At 46.2% G+C, this 20,000-nt stretch overlaps 1 protein-coding gene across 1 annotated transcript in view; it reads right to left on the reverse strand.

Moving 5' to 3' along the window:
* Window positions 1-20,000, reverse strand: part of lrp1ba (low density lipoprotein receptor-related protein 1Ba) — a 228,376-nt gene that overhangs the window by 187,740 nt on the left and 20,636 nt on the right. Inside the window, exons 2-3 of the mRNA XM_035520966.1 lie at window positions 12,128-12,244; window positions 1,051-1,191 (exon numbers count right to left, since the gene is read on the reverse strand). Of these exons, the coding sequence (XP_035376859.1) occupies window positions 1,051-1,191; window positions 12,128-12,244 (258 nt within the window). The remainder of the gene's footprint in view (window positions 1-1,050; window positions 1,192-12,127; window positions 12,245-20,000) is intronic.

Consider the following 20,000-nt stretch of genomic DNA (forward strand, 5'->3'; position numbering starts at 1 on the left):
GGTGTGTGTGTGTCGGAGCAGGTCACTGTGAGGTGAAGTTGATGAATGCACCCATACGTTCATTTATTACAGCCATAATTAAACACACATATTCTCAAGACAAGAGAGCTGTTCTCAACCCTGCCAAGGTGCACCGGCAATAATTTATCAAAGGATAACAGAAGCTTTCAGACAAGAAATTGTGCACGCACGCACACACACACACACTCCCGTGCAGAAGTAAGCAGAACCTCACCAGCATGCGAGTGTTTGGACATGGTCAGTGGGAACTGCTATGCGCTGACGTATGTGACGTTCCTTAGCCCACCTGATGTAAGCAGAGGGGGCTCTAATCACAGCACACTGTCTCCGCCTACCCTCCACCTACCCTCCGTCCCCAGACCTGGACAGATCAGACGGGAGGGGCTGCTGGCCTGCAGCGTGAGGGGTGATATTTCCTCCAGAAAATAAGTGGATCCTGGATATCCTTGTTGAAACCCTGGCCAGATATCACCTTAATTAGCAGACCTGATCAAACGCATCAAGATATATACAAACTATACACACACACACACACACACACACACACACATACACACAGACTTCAGAAGCCCACGTGGAGCGGTTCTCTGCTTCTGAAGAGGAGAGCACACAGGCGTCCTGCCTCTGGGTGCAACCCACTCATAGCCCTGTAGGTCTGTATCATTAACTAGCTTCGCTGCTAGTGAGTAGGTTGGCAATAAAATGCCCTACACTGCCAAATACAAACACATACACACACACACACACACACACACACACACAGATTCCACCTGCATTGCAGTACACTAATCCAGTGTTCCTTTTTCTGTTCCTGGGGACCCTCTATGTTTTTACCCCCTGACACATTTTGGCGCGTTGCCTAGTTTAACACACCTGATTGAACTCCGTAGCTAATTATGATGCGCTGCGTGAGCTGGGTCAGGTGTGTGATACAGGTGTAGAGCATGGACACCTAATGACTGGCATGGAGAGGCCTGTTAATTATCTCCCCACTGGCTTCTATTTGTGGTCCGGAGGCAGCTGGGGTACCTCGGCAGTGGACGCCTTCGTCGTAGCCATCCTCGCAGTCGTCCACGCCGTCACACAGCCCGGAGAACGGCACACACCTGCGCGTGCCAACGCACTGTATGTGGTTCGGGGGACAGGTCACCTTAGCCTGTCGCTGGGGGCCTAGCGACAGACAGAAAGAGAGAGGGAGAGGAAAAAGAGAGCGAGAGAAGAGGGGGAGAGAGAGACAGAGAGAAAGAGAGAGAGAGGGAGAGAGAGAGAGAGAGAAGGAGAGAGACAGAGAGAAAGAGAGAGAGAAGGAGAGAGACAGAGAGAAAGAGAGAGAGAGGGAGAGAGAGAGAGAAGGAGAGAGACAGAGAGAAAGAGAGAGAGAAGGAGAGAGACAGAGAGAAAGAGAGAGAGAGGGAGAGAGAGAGAGAAGGAGAGAGACAGAGAGAAAGAGAGAGAGAGGGAGAGAGAGAGAGAGAGAGGAGAGAGACAGAGAGAAAGAGAGAGAGAAGGAGAGAGACAGAGAGAAAGAGAGAGAGAGGGAGAGAGAGAGAGAAGGAGAGAGACAGAGAGAAAGAGAGAGAGAGGGAGAGAGAGAGGTTACCTCATGTATGAGAAGATATGCCACATTTCCTTTAAATACAGCCTTAGTGCAAGCATTTGTCTGCATGGCATAAGAATCGGGATGTTTCCTGAAATGTTAAAGCTCACACTCGGCGTTTGCGCCCATTTCTGCTTCTTCATTAGTTTCCCGTCGCGAGCCGAACCGCGAGTTCAGTCATTCTAATGGGCACTGAGGCGGAAGCGGGAATGTCGCTCGCACACACAAAGTGTTTTTTCAAGCTACATTACGCGCAAATCAACAAACGCCACCCAATTCGGTTGGTACGTTATATTGCAGTAGGTAGGACATGATGATGGAGATCACCTCCTCAGAGAAGCTCCAGAATGAACACTATGAACAAAATGAAGAATGAGATGACTAAAACTAAGGCCTCCCTATCACTGAGGCCAGTCTCACAGCAACAGGGAGGGGGGCCTTTCCATATCGGGAGTTACCAGGAAGTACCTTTGCTTGTATCTGTGATTTCAGGCCAGTTTCATTTAATTCAGTCTTATTTGATGCTTTTGAACACATTGTCGCACACCAGCATAACAAAGATTCAGTCCCAGACCCATCATCCTAGACAGCGGAAATTATTGTATAAATATATCACAAATGAGGGCTAATACAGAGGTTCTCATGTCGTGCAGAGGAACGATTCCTGACAATGAAGCAGCTGGTGTGGACAATTTACCAAAGATCTGGGACTTTTATTTTGTTAGATATGAGAACAGCGGGTTTCGCCTCAGCAGTATGAGCACATGACGGGATTCAAAACAGACAGTGATTTAGGAACTCATGCAGCGTTTGGCAGATTTGGATGATTGATTTTTATTAGACCATTTCATATTTTTCAAGAAAACAGCATTTAGCACACTTCAGAAGTGGTAATAAAAACAGAAACAATCAGAAAACACAAAGTCCAGACACACACACATACCCACCCACACTGGGCAACGGATGAAACATAATTTGCATGGCACCATAACACAAAAGCATTGTCAATACAATCATTTAATTTGGACAAATATATTACCCAGGCATCCTTAACCATTTTAAGTCTAGTCATAAACTTGCAATTCTTCCTTCACCTAACCATTTTATAATAGCATGTCTGAATCCTCGCAAGCTGTCAGTCATTTTGAGATGTTGCTCACAGTTGCTGCCAACTTTACATTTAAAACTTGGAGGAAACATATCTGTGGATCGTCTTCTGGTAGAACACGTGTGAAAATCTTTCACCCATATAAAATGATGTTAAAGATATGGTACAGTCTTATATATAAGTTAAAAACATGGTACAGTCTTATATACGTTAAAGACATGGTACAGTCCTATATACATTTAAGACATGGTACAGTCCAATATACACTGCACAACTCTATCAAGGCAATTCTATAATGAACTTTTAACCATCTAAGCACTGAGACAAATCCACATAAGTTCTCATAGGGAGAACTCATTTGTTTTGAGAAGTTTTAAGATGTACTTAAGTTTTTAATGTACTTGAAAATGCCTCCATGAGCAAAAGGCATAACCACAATGAGCATGAACCAAAGCTCCCGCTAAGATAACCACCGTTTTCCTACCCAAAACCCTATTTTCCCGACCCCAGTACAATATCCCCAACAACTACATTAAAACCTGAAGATTTTATTCTTTTTTATATTTGTAGTAAATAAATGGATTCTGCCATTTCAAAATTTCTTCAGTCCATATTCTAGAATGCTCTCATATTTATGGGAGAATAATATTGCACCTGCATATAGAAGAGGTTCAAATTAACATATAGATTTTAAATCAATGATATATAAAATGAAAAGCAGTGGCCCTAAACTACTTCCTTGGGGAACCCCACAACTAGCAGGTCCAGGGAAAGACAGAATGTCTCCTACATCCATTTATTGTTTCCACCCTTTCAATTATGAAGCACCCCATTTTACAGCAATATCGTCAAAACCTAGAGCTCTTACCTCAACCACACGTCATGGTCAACAGTATCAAAGGACTTCCTCAAACCCTGCATTACACAACCACACAAGAGTTTGGGTATCACTCCCCAAAATTCGAACTGAGCTGCAGAGCATGAGACTGTATAGACTTCATTTTCTGTGTGAATGCAGATCCACTTACAAACAGGTATGTGATTCTGCATCGGTCCACACTCTGAAGCTCCTGATAGGTGCATGTCTAAACCAATTACAATGGTCTAAAAAACAAACAGACAAACAAACAAACAAAAAAAAACCTGCTTGCACCTTTGCTATACCTTCTACAGAGGTGATGAGCACTGTAGCATTTCTATGCCTGCACTAGAATTAACGGTGGATAACTTGGCATTTTATCTTCCAACCCCTGACAATTCTTCAGTATTAATACAGAAGAGATATCAAATCCCAACACAACAGCATTGACTGTGATGTGAGGGGATGGTGGCACCGTAAGAGCATGTATGTCTCCGGAGGTGGTCCGGCCAGGTCAAGGAGTGGGCGGAGTCCCGCGTACGCGCCTCCCTATAGGACGCCTCCACTGCAGATCCGCTCCACTTTCCTGGCCTCAAACAAAAGAGCCAAAGGGATCCTAACCAATGGGAGAAGTGTTCAAAAATACCCCACTTCTTCCTCCTTTTTGCCTCTCTCTCTCTCTCTCTCTCTCTCTCTCTCTCTCTCTCTCTCTCTCTCTCCCTTTGTCTCTGTTATAGGATAGGGAGTTGTAGAATTTGATAATGAAGAAGGTGGCAGTTCATGATTGCACCACTTGCTGCTAGATTCTCATGCTTTCTATTACTTTTTGCTCTGCTACACAGACACCCTCTAAAGCACGATCCATCAGCCCAGCCAGCTGCTTGAGCAATAAGGCCGTTCTTAACCGTGAGATCACTGTTTAGTCAAAGGCCTTTAAAAACAGCAGTAAGAATTGCGGAGTAAGAGACTAGCTTCAGTGGCTGATCTCTTAACACCATGAGGCTATGCTTCCCCTCTCCTGGTGCGTCATCGTCCACTGGCGTGTAACAGCCAAGAGCACTTTGCATAAACGAGCCAATCACGGAGGCATTCTGGAGTGCATAATGCAAATTGGCTGCCTAGCAACTCCCAATTATGTTCCGCCTCACACACCAATACACATACCGTTCTATAAAAATAACCTGTAAAAATGCTCAGATGGGTTTAGTGTAGCTCTGACAGTTAAGCAGCTAATTAAGTGATATGCTCAGGTTTTCTTCAAATATAATAATCATTATACCAGCTGGATATGCAGCCTCACACAATGGTCGTACAGTTCTGTAGGTCCACAACAACTTTTTAACTCGGCGTTCGGGACTTTGCCTCCCATTCACTGCTTGATTTCCCGACACCAACGCACCACCCAAACCTCATGGGTTCAGTAAACAGTCCTGATGCAGCTCGCGTGGTTCATGAGCTCAGTCAGATGTATTAAACAGCCAAGCACAGGCAGTCGCGTGCCGTGGACGGAAACCATAGCAAATTACATCGACGTTTCCTCGCACAGTACTTCACCAAGTGCCGCGGTAGGAACGCTGCGCCTGTGCCCACTGAGAGAGTGTGAGAGTGTGGCTAACGATGCACTAAAGGCATTTGAATATTTCATTAACGCTGTCTGTGTTAGTGCTCCAATTACAGCTGTCATTAGGGCATCAGTCAGCTGCTGGGAGCTTACAGCCGCAATTAGGACCACAGAGACAGTCATTCATTCTAATCACTACTATCTCCTCCTCCTTAAGAAGAGAGAGAGAGAGAGAGAGAGAGAGAACTCACAGGAGCTACTGGTGGTTTGACACCACAAGCAAAAGCCAGGTGACAATGTACAAACTTTATACAGCATTGTTTCGGCTTTTTTGTCTTGTGTCACATTTTCTAAAGGGCTTGACGAGATCGAGGAGATACAGGAGATGCACGTGGGGCCTTTGAAACCTGTTTCGCGCTGCCTCGCCACGCTGAACTTCTGTGTCTCACCGAGAGACATTCAAGACACAGCCTTGGTACGTTCAGGTGAGGTTTCTGTCCAAAGTGATTTGCACTAGAGGCCCACGGATGGGGCCCAAGCCCCTCAACTTCTCCCTGGGGCCGCCTGGGGTTCAATGTCTCTTTCTCAAGGCCATCTCGAGTAGTAGGCGTCAGCTGGAATTTAAGCCGTTGTTCCCTGGGTCATGGCCAAGCACTCCGGCTAATAAGCCAAGCTAAGGCGCGGCCCATAATGCTCAGTCACACATCAGTGGTGCTTCAAACACCTCCGCAAATCACATTTTCCCCCATTTATTTCCGTCAGCGGATAAGGCTGCTGAAGTAATGATTTTGCACGTGCATGCTGTACTTCACTGTACACACTGCAGTGACATGGAACTGTACCCATGCGGGCACTCTGGCCTCCCAAATGAGCGTGTATAGGGATAGTGTGGTAATGCCCTGAGATCGGTTGGTTTATAGGTGCTAATAGATTATAATTTGAATATATATGGGTGATATGCTAATTCCCTGTGATTAGTTGGTTTAATATTCAAAGCAGGGGATTAAGAATCACACAGATGGTCCGAGACGACAAACTACCTGTAACTCTCAGCACAGAGTCCAAAAGAAGATGAATACAGAACCAAGAGAAATACCACAAACTACCCTATACCAGTATACCACATGTATAAGTGTGAATCTCTGTGTGTGTGTGTGTGTGTGTGTGTGTGTGTGTGTGTGTGTGTGAGAGAGAGAGAGAGAGAGAGAGAGAGAGAGAGAATGAGTGAATGTAACACAGGGCACAGTGGGATCAGAAAGACAAATCTGTCTGATTGTGAGATGCTTGAGTTTAGAAACCTATTGAGAACCACCTTGGAGAAATCTGTATTTCTGTTCAAGGATGTGTCAAGCAGTGACAATCGATGATTAAAATGAGAGGAGTACTCCAGGCAGAACCCAATCAGGCCCAAATTAAGAGCAGTCCTGCACACACCCTTGATTTAAATGAGCATCTTTGCAATTAACGGGCAGCATTTAAGTGGCTGCACTGAATTGCTAAATAATTACAGGCTCGTAATTTCCACGCAATTCAATTGTGATTGCAGCAATACTGCAAAAGTCAATTCTAATGTTAACATGTATATAAAATATTTTATATGGCTTTTGTTTTTACTGCAGCCTTAATCACAGAAACTAACGCTGAAATGAAACAGCCGGAGTGGGTGGGGCTGTCTCTCCTGTGGGGTGATGCTCTGAAGTGCCAAAGACACCCCCCCACCACACACACTCACACACACCCACATTAAAAGGCACAAACCACTTTTATGGTGATGAGAGCAGACATTAAAAGCATTGAGATAATCTGTGGGTTTGACCTTTAACCGGCTAAGAAGGAACTGCAAACCCCAGACCCCTGGGCCAGTTGTCTGGAATCCACCGCAGGTCCAGGGATGGCGCGGTCATTCCGACATGGCCACCCCTTCTCCCACCCACCCATTACTTTATCGCACCACGGAGCCCCTTAGACTTCCATTCATTTAACAGCCAGTAATTAATCCTCATAAATGCAACACCTTTTTGAGGCTCGAAAATGAAACGTGTTTAAAATGCTAACGGCACCGATTCCGCTGGGAGATACGGAGAACCTGTTCACACCAGGGCTGCGTGTCACAAGAGTTCACATACGAACAGCACCAGAGATGCACGGTGGACAGATAAGATCGCTAACCCGAAAATGACAGGAAGTGGCGCAGACCGGAAGCATGTCCATGTAGTTCATATGAATGAAGCCACTGCTAATAATTATCTGGATTAAAACCACATATCAAATGTCTTAAACTACTTTTTCCAGGGAGCCTCTTGAAGATCCGTTTAATTCAGGGGTGAAACATTTATGGGGGCGTCATTCCCTATTTCCAACAGAACTTTTTTTTATCAGAGCTTTGGAGCAGGAAGACAACCCCCCTCCCCCACCGGGACTACAACACATGGAGATTAATGTACAGAATGGATTTAGCTCTGAAAGACAGCCAGAGAGAGACATGGTGAGAAAATCATTGAGAAAGTGCTTGTGCATAATTTATTGTAATTACCTTCATTAGCCCTTTCTGATGTCCAGCAAACACACCAACAAAGAGCCCAATCAAACTTGGCAGAGCATGAGAGTTCACACAATGAAAGAAAACGGAACCTGAAAACGTAACACACAGGCTGTTCAAACTGTTCAGCCCAGCCACCTAAACAACACACTCTGCAGAACCAGCTACACACCCTCTCCCTCTGGACACACACACACACACACACACACACACACACACATACACGCACGCGCACGCGCACACACACGCACACACACAGAAACAAACACAAAAAAACATATACAGGAAATGTGCACAATGCACGAACACCTGCACACGCACAAGAACAAACACACACACACACCTGCAGATATGCACGAACACACGCACACACCCACATGCACACAAATGCAAACACAGTTTCATGCACTGAAACCAGATGGTTTGCATCACCGGAGCCTAAGCCCGGCCCGCTCGACACAAACGAAAAGCATTATGCTACATTATACAGAGCCACTGGAGTACACACAGGTCTGTGTGCTAAGACCTTCACTGCGTGATGCTCTGAATGTCAGTTATGAGCCAGGCAAAGCAGTGCTTGCCCGTATTGGAAGTCTCACGACAATAGCAGAACTTTAAGCAATCACTCAAGGTTTGCGTTAGGAAAGGTTTGTTTATTTATTTATTTATTCATTTATTTATTTATTTATTTGTTTGTGTTTCTTGGCTGCTTGGAAGGGTGTTTGTTGGTGTTTGTTCCTCGTCAGATGCCGCTAAGTGCAGAGGTTTGACACACCTGGCACACTCTACGCATGCTGCAGCCATGATATGACATCCGAGGCCCCTCCTCAGGAACCAAATCGGTAGCAACCATTCCTTTGATCCTATATTACGTAGCCAGGTAAATTCAAGTACATGTATCTACATGATAAAACCAAAAAAAAAAGCACTTTTATTTTAATATTTGTTTAAGCAACTTGTCACATCTAGCGACTGCACTCCCAGAACTATCAACCAGCCACGCCCACCCCATTCATCACCTCCTGAATTCTAATGTCTTTCACCTGTTATTCCCATTTATCTTCCCTGTTTAATCCCTCTTCCCCAAGTCTTCATTGTGAAGTGTTGTTTCTGCCTGAGATAAGCAAACTGAGCGGTTTTTGTCTCTCTGGTTTTGTGACCACCTTCTTTTGCCTGCCATTTTGTACCTTTGTTTTCTCCATTCTGGGTTTTTTTTCTTCCTGACTGCGCCCGCCTTTGGTTTTCCTGTTTGGATCTGCCCCTTTGTACTGCCGCTTTCTATTGAAAAACCGCTGACGCCTAGCGCTTGGATCCTTGTCTCACTTTGTGACATAATAGTTTGCCATTGGCGGATCCGACCTGCGTTCAAGCTCGCCTGGAACAGCAGGTAGCTGCTATTGCCGACCTGCAGCACAGACTCGCCGAGGTTCTTGCGTTCCCACCCGCAATACGGGTCCGGCCGGCTCCTTCTCAGTTGGTTGTCCAGCCTGCCGTAGCTGAGAGATATGTTGCTACTCCTGACCGCTGCAAGGGCTTTCTTATCCATCCAAAGGACCTCTAACTGCTTCTCCAACCTCTGGAGCCCTCAGTAATCTCTCAACCTCCAGCTTCTAGACTTGGGTCATGTCCATTTATTGGTACATTCCTCTCATGCACACCGTCATCACTGGGTCATGCGTACACAAACCATACGCCTATTTATCATTCTCTAAACTCGAGATCGACTTATCCTGGGACTCCCCCTGGCTGACCAGACACAATCCATCTATAGACTAGCCTTCCCGTGATCTCACGGCTTGGATCCCCTTTTGTTTCAGTAACCGGTTATCCTTTCCCATCAGAGCCATGTTCACAGATAGCCCTTAAATCATCAACCTAATCTAGTTCCCTCTGATTATTGTGATTCTGTCTATGTATTCATTCATTCGAATTAATCAATCAATCATAATTAGGAGCCATGCTGCTGATCCACCCCCTCACTGTCCACCTGATGGACGTGCCATAGATCTTTTACTAGGCAGCATTCGCCCCCAGAAAGGTCTTGCCCCTGCCCATCCCAGAGACGGACGCCGTGGATCAGGTCATTTCTGAAGGAAGGGTTGAGCAAGGGTTCATCTGCCCGTCTACCTCTTCAGTGGCTGTGGGGCCGATGAATGGAAAACAGCATTCATAACGTCAAAGGGATACGTTGAGTACCTGGTCATGCCATGCAGTCTAGCCAACTCGCCCAACGTCTTTCAGTCTTTCATGGATGACATATTCCAGAAGGAAATGGATCAATATGTCATTGTTTCATAGACAACCTGGGCATCTATTACCAGAACCTCCAGGAGCACATATTCCATGTCTGAAGTCAGAAAGCACCATCTCTACACCAAACCAGAAAAATGGCAGTTCCATCATCAATCCATTTCCTTTCTGGCTTATGCGTTCACCAGGAGAAATCACTATGAGTGATGACCAAGCTAATGTAGTCGCTCAATGGTCTTCTCCTCACTCTCTTAAGGAGCCCCGATGCTTCTTGGGCTTCGCAAGCTTCTGCCGCCACTTCCTCGGCGAAAGCATCAGTCACATTTGTGCTGGAATGCCGAGGCCTATCAAACATTCTCCAGACTAAAAACAGCATTCACTGTCACTCCTGTCCTTAGGCAACCTGAGCAGCTATTCCCCTGCTCCTTTATTAGTAAAGATCTCAACCCCCTCGAATGTAACTATGACGTGGGGAACGGCTCCTTGCTATTAGACTCCCGTAGGAGCACCAATGACTGGAGGGTGCTAAGCATCCCTTTTTGGTCCTTACTAAGAATCTTGAGAAATGCCTTACCTCTCAATTTTTTTACTCAAATTAACTTTTTGGTAACTTAGACCCAGTTCTAAGAACACGGAAGCAGATACTCTCTCTCGTCTAAATGAGGAACCCCAGGAGTCCTCCCAACCCGAATTCAACTTCCAGCAATCTGTTTTTTCCCAAATTTCCTGATAACTACAGCCCCTCCTCCTCAACCACTGGCGCAATCACTCAGTGTCCAGGCATTGGTAGGGTCACAAAGGTGCCGTGGGACACTCCAGTACCTCCTTGACCTGCAAGGCTACAGCCCAGAGGAACAGACATGGGTCCCTGCCCATGACATCCTAGATCGCTCACTCATCTGGCCTTCCCACATCAGGAATACCCTGATCTTCCAGATCTTTGTCCGCAAAGGCCTTGCCATTGAAGATTTGGGACATTGGGTGACATCCCTTCAAGGGGGAAGTTTTGTACATCTACCAGCCACACTATCTATCAGTCTATCCGGAACTATCAACCAGCCACTCCTACCTCACCATCTCCTGAATTTTAAGTCTTTTAAGTCTTTCCTGGTTTACTCCTTCTCCAGCATCCTCATGGTGAAGTTTTGTATCTGCCTAAGCAAACTGAGCGGTTTTTGTCTCTCTGTCTCTCTGGTTTTGATCTCCTTTTTGCCTTTGTGACCACACTTATTGTCTTCCATTTTGTACCTTTGCTTTCTCCATTCTGCCTTTGGTTTTCCTGTTTGGATCTGCCCCTCTGATGCCTAGTGCTTGGATCCTTGTCTCACTTCATGACACAAGTGCAGAGATAAGAACAGCTAGGATGAATTAAGATGTCCAGTTTCCTAAAATAGAACAAGTCACTGGAAAAAGTCATGTATATTTGGAAACGCCATTTAAAATGAGATTTTACTGGGGGGGGGGGGGGGGGGGGGGGCACTTTACAAATAAGGACATCATGTTTGGACAGTTTCACTGCATTCTCTCATTAGACAAGCACTTTAGTTCATTATGATTTATCCACTGTAAGGGAAACTTGACTGGATAATGAAGGCATGAGAATTAAGCCAGTGAAATAGAAGTGGTGTCTATATGGTGGGCGTGGTGTCCACCTTGCCCCGCCCATCCATCGAGCTGCTCATTAAAACCCAATGAGTGTGATCTGCTGTTATTTCTCTTTGGGTGCAAAACTCGCTCTGGCGAGATCAGAAACTTTCCTCCTCTGCCCGCCTGCTGCCGTTACGCCCGTCGCCCCTGAACCTGAGGAAGCCCCGCGCTCGCAGGTGCCCACTGGAATGGGTAGACACTGTTGTCACTGTCTAGTTTGGCACAGGAGAACGTTTCACACCATGAATATCACAGCTGAGACAAAATGTCAGACTTGCTTTGACTGCAACTCCCACATTGGATGGCTGTCTAAAGATAGCATATGTTTACATAAAAAACATGAGCAAATTATTTGAACAACCACAAAAAAAAAAGACTCACCTACCCAGCCGATATATAAACATTAATATACCCAACCAATATATTAACATTTCGCATGGGATGTTTATAAAAACCTTTTACGTGACATATAAAAGGCTTTATAAACACAAATGTATGTTAGCATGGACTGTTTGAGGAGATGTGTATGAACCTGGTAGACTCACACTGAAAGAATGATTCATCTGAGGCATCCGGGCAGTCTGCTTCGCCATCACAGAGCCAGCTCTCGGACACACACACCTTCCCATCGGCACACAGAAACTCCCCATCATCACACACCTCTGGAGCAGGACGGAGGAGTGCAGATGGAGAGAGAGCGAGAGAGAGAGAGAGAGAGATAATGGTGTGAATCACATGGGGAGGAAGAGAAACAGGAAGAGAAGAAGATGGATGAGTGATAGAGGGAGAGATGCATGGAGAGAAGAACAGAGGAGAAGGATGAGAAGGAGATGTTATTCCACACTTGGCAACACTCTACTCCATATGAACTTGATTGAGTTGAAAATCAATCTGTGTATGCTTGCCATAGGTAACACTGAATAAGTGAGCAGATTCTCTTAGCCGATGTGAAGTCCCACAAACCGTGTAAATGAATGAACCTAAAGACAGGCGAAGCATCTCCAGACCGAGTAGCTGGACATCTTCTAAAAGATCAAGCATAATGTCAAATATTCCACTGGAGGATGCGTAAGTGTGTTGCCTGGCACCAGGCAGTGTGTTCATTAACACATTGCCCAGACCTGCCAATCACAAGCTGGCTTCTGCAGCAGCTACTAGACCAGCTTTAAAGATCCCACCAGCACATATTGCTCAGGCCATGCGATTACCCAGAGGGAAAAATCTCCCCATCACTTTGGGGGAAGGGGGGTGTTCTGGCAGTTAACGAGTGCTGTGCCATAGCTCTTTAAGTCAGTTAATTAATCAATTAGGTAAACAAGTAGTTTATAGTAACAAATGACGCATTTGAGCGGAGTCTACTGCGTGCCGCCGACACCGTGTTTAACGCTGCCTTAGTTAAATCAGGTCACCCTACCCAGACGCTCTCTCCCTTTCAAAATACAACACGCAGACCTCAGCTGTCACACTGCTGCAGGAAAAACATCAAGTAACTCGCATAAAAAAATTTTTTTTTAAAGCTGTCAAGAAGTGGGAGTCTGAAATGAGGCGGTTTCTTCCCCCACCAAGGCCAAATGCTTCAGGGTACCTGCTCCGCCGTAGGGCGCCTGTCCGTCTGGGCCTCGCTGCATTTTAAACAACGATACGCTAACCCCACTCTGCCCGGCGGGTTACGGCCCTTCTATGGGTGGGTAGAACCACCGATGGATGCTTAAAAACAACGTCCGCCCCTGTTTTTGCGGTGGAGAGTGTGTTAGAGGTTTGAGACCTCAGGAGCAATAGAAAGAGGTTCTTAACTTCAGTCTCAAGCAAAGGGACGCGTAAATGAGCTAAACCCGCACAAAAGTAAACAAATAAAATAAAATAAGAAACCCAAACACCCGGACACGCCAGAGAGAGACGTGCTTTTATTCTCGCAGTGGTTCAGACAGCCACGGAGGACAACAGTAAAACTGCGTTACCGTCAGCGAAATGTCACTTACCCTTCGCTGCGTTTAAAAATGGAGAGAACCAAGGAGAGTTCACGTAGCAGTTGTAAGTAAGAGGACATGGAAGGAGGAGTTAAACTCCCACTGCAGAAACTTTTGAGGGGAGCTTCTGGAAGTTTCTGGCAAGTGTCAGCGTTCCGACTGCGCCGGCTCTGGGTGAGACAGAACACGGGCGGAATGACGGCGAGGAAATGCAGGAGCCAAAGAGCCAACGCTGTCTGCTTCCTGCCTTTGCCGTGTAGTAGAGGTGGAGGTAATGCCAAAATGATGCCACGTGTACAGTGTGTGCTCCTGTGTGGTGCGGTATTGTTGGGAAATTCAAAGGTATTGAGTCTGAACATGTCTGCACCACAATTCCAAGAATGTAGATTGAATTTTTAGTAGTTTTTTTTTTTTTTGCCATATTGTACTAGAATAACGTCAGCCAATCACAAAGAGAGAGACGGAGGTCTCTCCACATAATTGGTTTATGTACCGCAGTATGAAGTATGTTTATTTGACATTTTGGAGAACTTATAAGAGAAATTGCTGTTTGTGGTGCAAGACAGAAGTAGCTTCCCTGTGGCGGATCTATAATTAGAGCGGCAGATAAAAGGTCGCGGGGTGACCCTTGCTCTATTGCTGCTCTACTCCCTACTTTCATTCTTTCCCTCTCTGTCTAACAAACCCACACACCAGTCCTGCCTCATCTGTCTCTCCCCATTTCCTTACACTCCTTCTGTGTGTGTGTGTGTGTGTGTGTGTGTGTGTGTGTGTGTGTGTGTGTGTGTGTGTGTGTGTGCGTGCTGATCCTCTCCTTCTGTCTCGGAGTTCATTCAGTCAGCACTCCACAGGTACAATCCACTAATCAGTTTTACTGCGTGAAGCTGTGGTCTGTCTACAGTGTGCACACACACACTCACAAACATCCATGTGCATGCCCGCACACACCCACGTGCACACTCACCCATATTCACAGCCCAGCTCCTCATAACGAATCGCATTAAGAATCCCAAGTCACGTATCATCACTGATTACACAAGGCAGTCGTGATTTCTCGTCAACAGCCATAGTTGTGGTGTGTGTGGTTCCTGTCTGGGGGGCTTGCCCCAACCCCCACTGTGTCTGACACGCCTTGGTTTGTCTTTTTCCCCTGGAGAACAGATTTGTTGTTTAGGGGCGGGGCATATGGAGCTTAGTGCCACAACCACTTTTGCTTCTTGTACAAATCTCCCTGCCTCTCCGAGAACTTTCCAGTTAGGGACCACCCACAGTCTCAACATTGCAGTCTGGCTGATATCCAGTAACCGGAAGAGGAAAGCAGGAAACCAAACAAAAGCAAACTGAATGGATACAGCGTCTTTCCTGCACTTAAACGCTTGATCCAACTTGTCGGTTGATTAACAAGTCAGTTGAAGAGGGTTTGAGCACTCCCGTAAAAACGCTCTGGGCATGACCGTCTGTTAAATGTTGAAAATGTAACATAAATAAAAATGTCCGCAGTTGCAACCGGGCAGGAATCGTGGGCCTAGCGTCTCTAGAGCCAGCATCCTCCGGATGCTGTCCCGGACCGCAGTCTGTCCCGCCAGGATGCTACAGGACTTGATGAATGGATTTCTCTCTGGAGGGCAGGTGATCTCATAAAGTGGTACAGAACAAGTAATGCAATCATGCAATCGTCTTTGGCACTCACCCTCCTCGGCCCTCGAGGCTGCCGTCTCGCTGAGCGGGTGTTCCGCGGATCTCAAAGTGCACTAATGTTGCACCGACCCCCGTAGGGCTAAGCTAGTATAAATCTTGACAGACGTGCATTTTGCACTGCGAGACCTAATTTGAAGGCTGTGGGGTTTTTTGTTATGTTGCCTCCCCCCAGATGTTCTCTACATCTGCTGTGATCCTACAGCGCAGCTGAAACGGATGCCTCACCGCTGGCCGCTCCGGAGCGTTCGCTGCGGATCTGGCGCCAGAGCGCTCCGGATTACGGTCTCATCAGAGTGCGAAAGCATTAGAAAGGTGAGATATTCTTCACAGATCGCTCCAGCTGATGGCGCTCAGCAGGCCCGGGCAGGCTGGAGAGCTCGCTGCTCTTCTGCCGGCAGAAATCGATGCAGACGCTCAAGTGCAGACGCTCAAGGCAGCCGGCGTTCTTAAGGAAGAGGAAGGACATCAGGGGATGGCGGGGGGGGCAAACTGCACAAGGAACTTTAGAATCCTGGAAGGCAGCTTACAACTGCACAGGGAACTGTACAGTCCTGGAGGGCAGTTTGCATTTGCACAGGGGACACTAGAATTCTGGAGGGCAGCTTGCAATTGAACAGGGGACTATAGAATCCTGGAAGGCAGCTTGCATTTGCACAATAGATGCGGCTCTGCTCTTCGCGTCTTTACCGGTCATTTATGAACCAATTATCAGCTAGAATTTAGGCTCCTCCCCCCTTCAAATATCATTATTTCTGCACATGGAGGAAAAGATATACATGCAGAAAGACAAACACCTCCCAACACACACAAACACACACACAATCTTCTGCATTTTCTGTGACACCACCTCCTCTGTCTTTAATGGCCTGTGAAAAACGTTACAGCACGTGTGTAAAACTTGAAACTAAAAGTCCGTTTGACCTCCCTCCCGGCCACACACACACACACACACACACACACACACACACACACACACACACACACACACAGATACATGTGCATGTGTACCATAAACACACTCCATCTTCCTCACTCACATAGAAAGATAGAGGCACACGCGCCACGCGAACTCTCCTGATGTCATTTCTCCTGCTAAGAGGCATGAATTATTCATTGAGTCTTAAAATTCAGCGTGTCTTTCTCACACGTTCTGCTTAAAACAATTCCCAGGGCAGCTCTTGGTGCGAACAGCTGGTGCTGCTCGCCAGGGTTCTGCCTTAGAAAGCCGCGCGCATTGGGAAACGTTCCCGGCACTTCCTCGGTCGCCGAGTCCGGCGCTTTGGCCACGGTGTGGCTTGCTGAAGCGGGTGGAGCAGCACACGCACGACTGTGGGAAACCGGAGCTTTGGAAGGTAACGCTGGTAAGCCCTGCAGCTGATCCCGCAGGTTTGGGTTAACGTATTTCGGCAGGCGGGACAGTGTCCCTGACAAAGTCTCTCCCTCAAAGCCTCCGCGGCCTCTACAAAAATGAAATAGGTTGTTGTCCAGAAATTCCAATTTCTGGTGATATTCCAAATTATTTTAATTATACTACATTTTCATACGGGAGCTGATGGACGTAACCTTTGGAGGCGAAGGAGAGGAGGGTGAGGCTGCTCAGTCTCTGAGCATATAGCTGTGTCGGTCTGTGTCTGTATCTGCCTATATCAGTCTGTATCTGTCTTTATCAGTCTATATCAGGTTGTATCAGTCCATATCTGTCCATATCAGTCTGTGTCAGTCCGTATCTGTCTATATCAGTCTGTGTCAGTCCGTATCTGTCTATATCAGTCTGTATCTGTCTTTATCAGTCTATATCAGGTTGTATCAGTCCATATCAGTCTGTGTCAGTCCGTATCTGTCTATATCAGTCTGTATCTGTCTTTATCAGTCTATATCAGGTTGTATCAGTCCATATCTGTCCATATCAGTCTGTGTCAGTCTGTATCTGTCTATATCAGTCTGTATCTGTCTTTATCAGTCTATATCAGGTTGTATCAGTCCATATCTGTCCATATCAGTCTATGTCAGTCTGTATCTGTCTATATCAGTCTGTATCTGTCTTTATCAGTCTATATCAGGTTGTATCAGTCCATATCTGTCCATATCAGTCTGTGTCAGTCTGTATCTGTCTATATCAGTCTGTATCTGTCTTTATCAGTCTATATCAGGTTGTATCAGTCCATATCTGTCCATATCAGTCTGTGTCAGTCTGTATCTGTCTATATCAGTCTGTATCTGTCTTTATCAGTCTATATCAGGTTGTATCAGTCCATATCTGTCCATATCAGTCTATGTCAGTCTGTATCTGTCTATATCAGTCTGTATCTGTCTTTATCAGTCTATATCAGGTTGTATCAGTCCATATCTGTCCATATCAGTCTGTGTCAGTCTGTATCTGTCTTTATCAGTCTATATCAGGTTGTATCAGTCTGCATCTGTCTATATCAGTCTGTATCTGTCTGTATCCATCGGTGTCAGTCTCTATCTGTCTGTATCAGTCTGTATCTGTATCAGTCTATATCAGCCAGTGTCTGTCTGCATCTCTCTGTATCCATCTGTCTGTTTCGATTTCTGCATCCTGCATCGTTTCTGTTTGTACCTCTTTGTATCAGTCTGTGTAGGTAACATTCCAACCAGCAGGTGGCAACACCACCAACACTGCTCAGAGCAAGCTCACGTCAGCGGAACCAAGGGGGAGTGCTCAATAGCACACAGAACGCAGGCATAAATACCTTGATCAACAAAACTTTGTTCTTTCTCTGGTTTTCCCTTTCCCTTCGGCAAGGTTAGTCCTCAAACAGAGGCTCCATCATCTCTTTCTCTCTCTCTCTCTTCCTTCGTCCATTGGCACAACGTTGACAATTAGCAACAAACAGCTGAAAAGCATATTTCTTTAATTAAGCTTGGGCACAGTAGAACAGATATCTTTAAAGCCAGCTTGAGCGGCCTGAAATGAAGCTGATCGGTTTCCTCTCGGTAGACGGCGGACGAGTCTCCCGTTCCTGGATTTTGGTGCTAGACATACAATTGCCAGTACACCTGGACGACATTGTGCTTCATCGCCACAGAACCAGTGGCAGACATTCCACTAATTTTGGGCTTCAAAATCAGCACGTGACACATGGAACATCTGGGCATGGTTCCTGTTAGGACCCTGGTTTATTTTTAAAGGGCATAGTTATTTAAACACAGTCTCATTAAGAATGTAGTTCTGATGGTTAAGCACTATTTTAATATATTTATACATGTCCAAACCATCTTCGTTTGCATAACCTTAAACTCGAGATTTTGGTGCTGTCCTCTTTGCATGCGATCTCTCGATCGCTCTCTCTCTCTTTACTAACAGACAGGCATGATATCTCGCGATCATCTCGCCTTCCCCCGTGGCGCTGTCCTTTGTTCTGAGATCACGCTGGAACCAACACGCTGAGCTCATTAACATACCACCACATTGCTCTGCTGTTCAAACTCCGCAACATTTATTTCCTTTGTTCTCCATGGGATATCAAACCCTGCTCCCTCCTTCATCAGGGGCCTCTGCGTACGCACGCGCACACACACATACACACACACACGCACGCTAAAATATACTGAATGCTGCTGTTTGTGTCATGCAGTAGTTGTGTTTCAAAAATTTGTCATTTATTCCCACCAAGGTGTCTCTCATATCATTCGGACTGCAGGTGTTGCCAGAAATCACGGTTTAAAATCCTTCAAGATCAAATTAACCCTTCACTTCACTAAATCCTTCAAAAATTCAATAATGTGACTCTTTTAGTTAAAAATTAGGGAATGTGATGATTCTGATTTGATGATACTGATCAATCGAAACTAATAAATTCCTGATAAACTTTGAGACTGATTAATCAATGAGACTGATTGATTAATAATTATGATGATAATTATGTGAGGTTTAGTAAGTAAAACATCTGTATCTGGGGCGTGATTACTCAGCCTTCTCCTGCCAGTCCTTGTGTGTGTGTGTGTGTGTGTGTGTGTGTGTGTGTGTGTGTGTGTGTGTGTGTGTGTGTGTGTGTGTGTGAAGCAGGGCTGGAATGTTGGCTCTTGTTGATTGCATTAGAGAGTCCCCTACGCAGAACCAGACCATACTGGCCGGGCAGCGACGCGGTTCATCCGGATTCTTGTCCGGAACCCCAGCCGCCGTGTCGCAAGCAGCCGTCGCGCAGTGTAGCCAGGGGACTTTCTGAGGGTCGAGCGCTTCTCTGAGTTCTTATCGGGCTCTGCAGGAAGACGGGCTCTGAGCCCATCTTACCAGAGACACGGCAACAGGGAGGAAGAGGGGGTATGTCCTATTAGCGAAGGATATGACCGCGATCCGATTTATTCCCGCATCACTGCTGTGTTTTGTCACTTCCTGTTCCGGCGATGCTAAATGTGAAGCAGCAGGGTTCTACAGGCCCACCGGTCGCTGCCACCTACGTCAGTACAGTGCTGTTAGACGGGCAGTGAGACACCACGTCACCAAGGGGAGGCCTGAGCACGGGTCTCGACGAAAACGAGGCGGTGTGGTAGGGTGGATCCTCGTTCCTCCCGTTTGAAAGATCAGTCTCGCCACAATTAATGAGGTTATTAATGATCCTTGTGAAGCTGAGGAACATCGATGCTGATCGCGTTATGGGATCCGTCTATGCGGTGAGAATGATGGTTATCGGCTCCTTCTGAAGGTTAATTATGGGATGTGTTGGAGCTCACCAGCCTCTAAATCAGGAGGAAAAAAAAAAACGTATTTTTTAAGGCTGAGTGGACAAAG

The sequence above is a fragment of the Electrophorus electricus genome, chromosome 21 (assembly GCF_013358815.1).
Source record: "Electrophorus electricus isolate fEleEle1 chromosome 21, fEleEle1.pri, whole genome shotgun sequence".
In the NCBI taxonomy this organism is placed as follows: Eukaryota; Metazoa; Chordata; class Actinopteri; order Gymnotiformes; family Gymnotidae; genus Electrophorus; species Electrophorus electricus.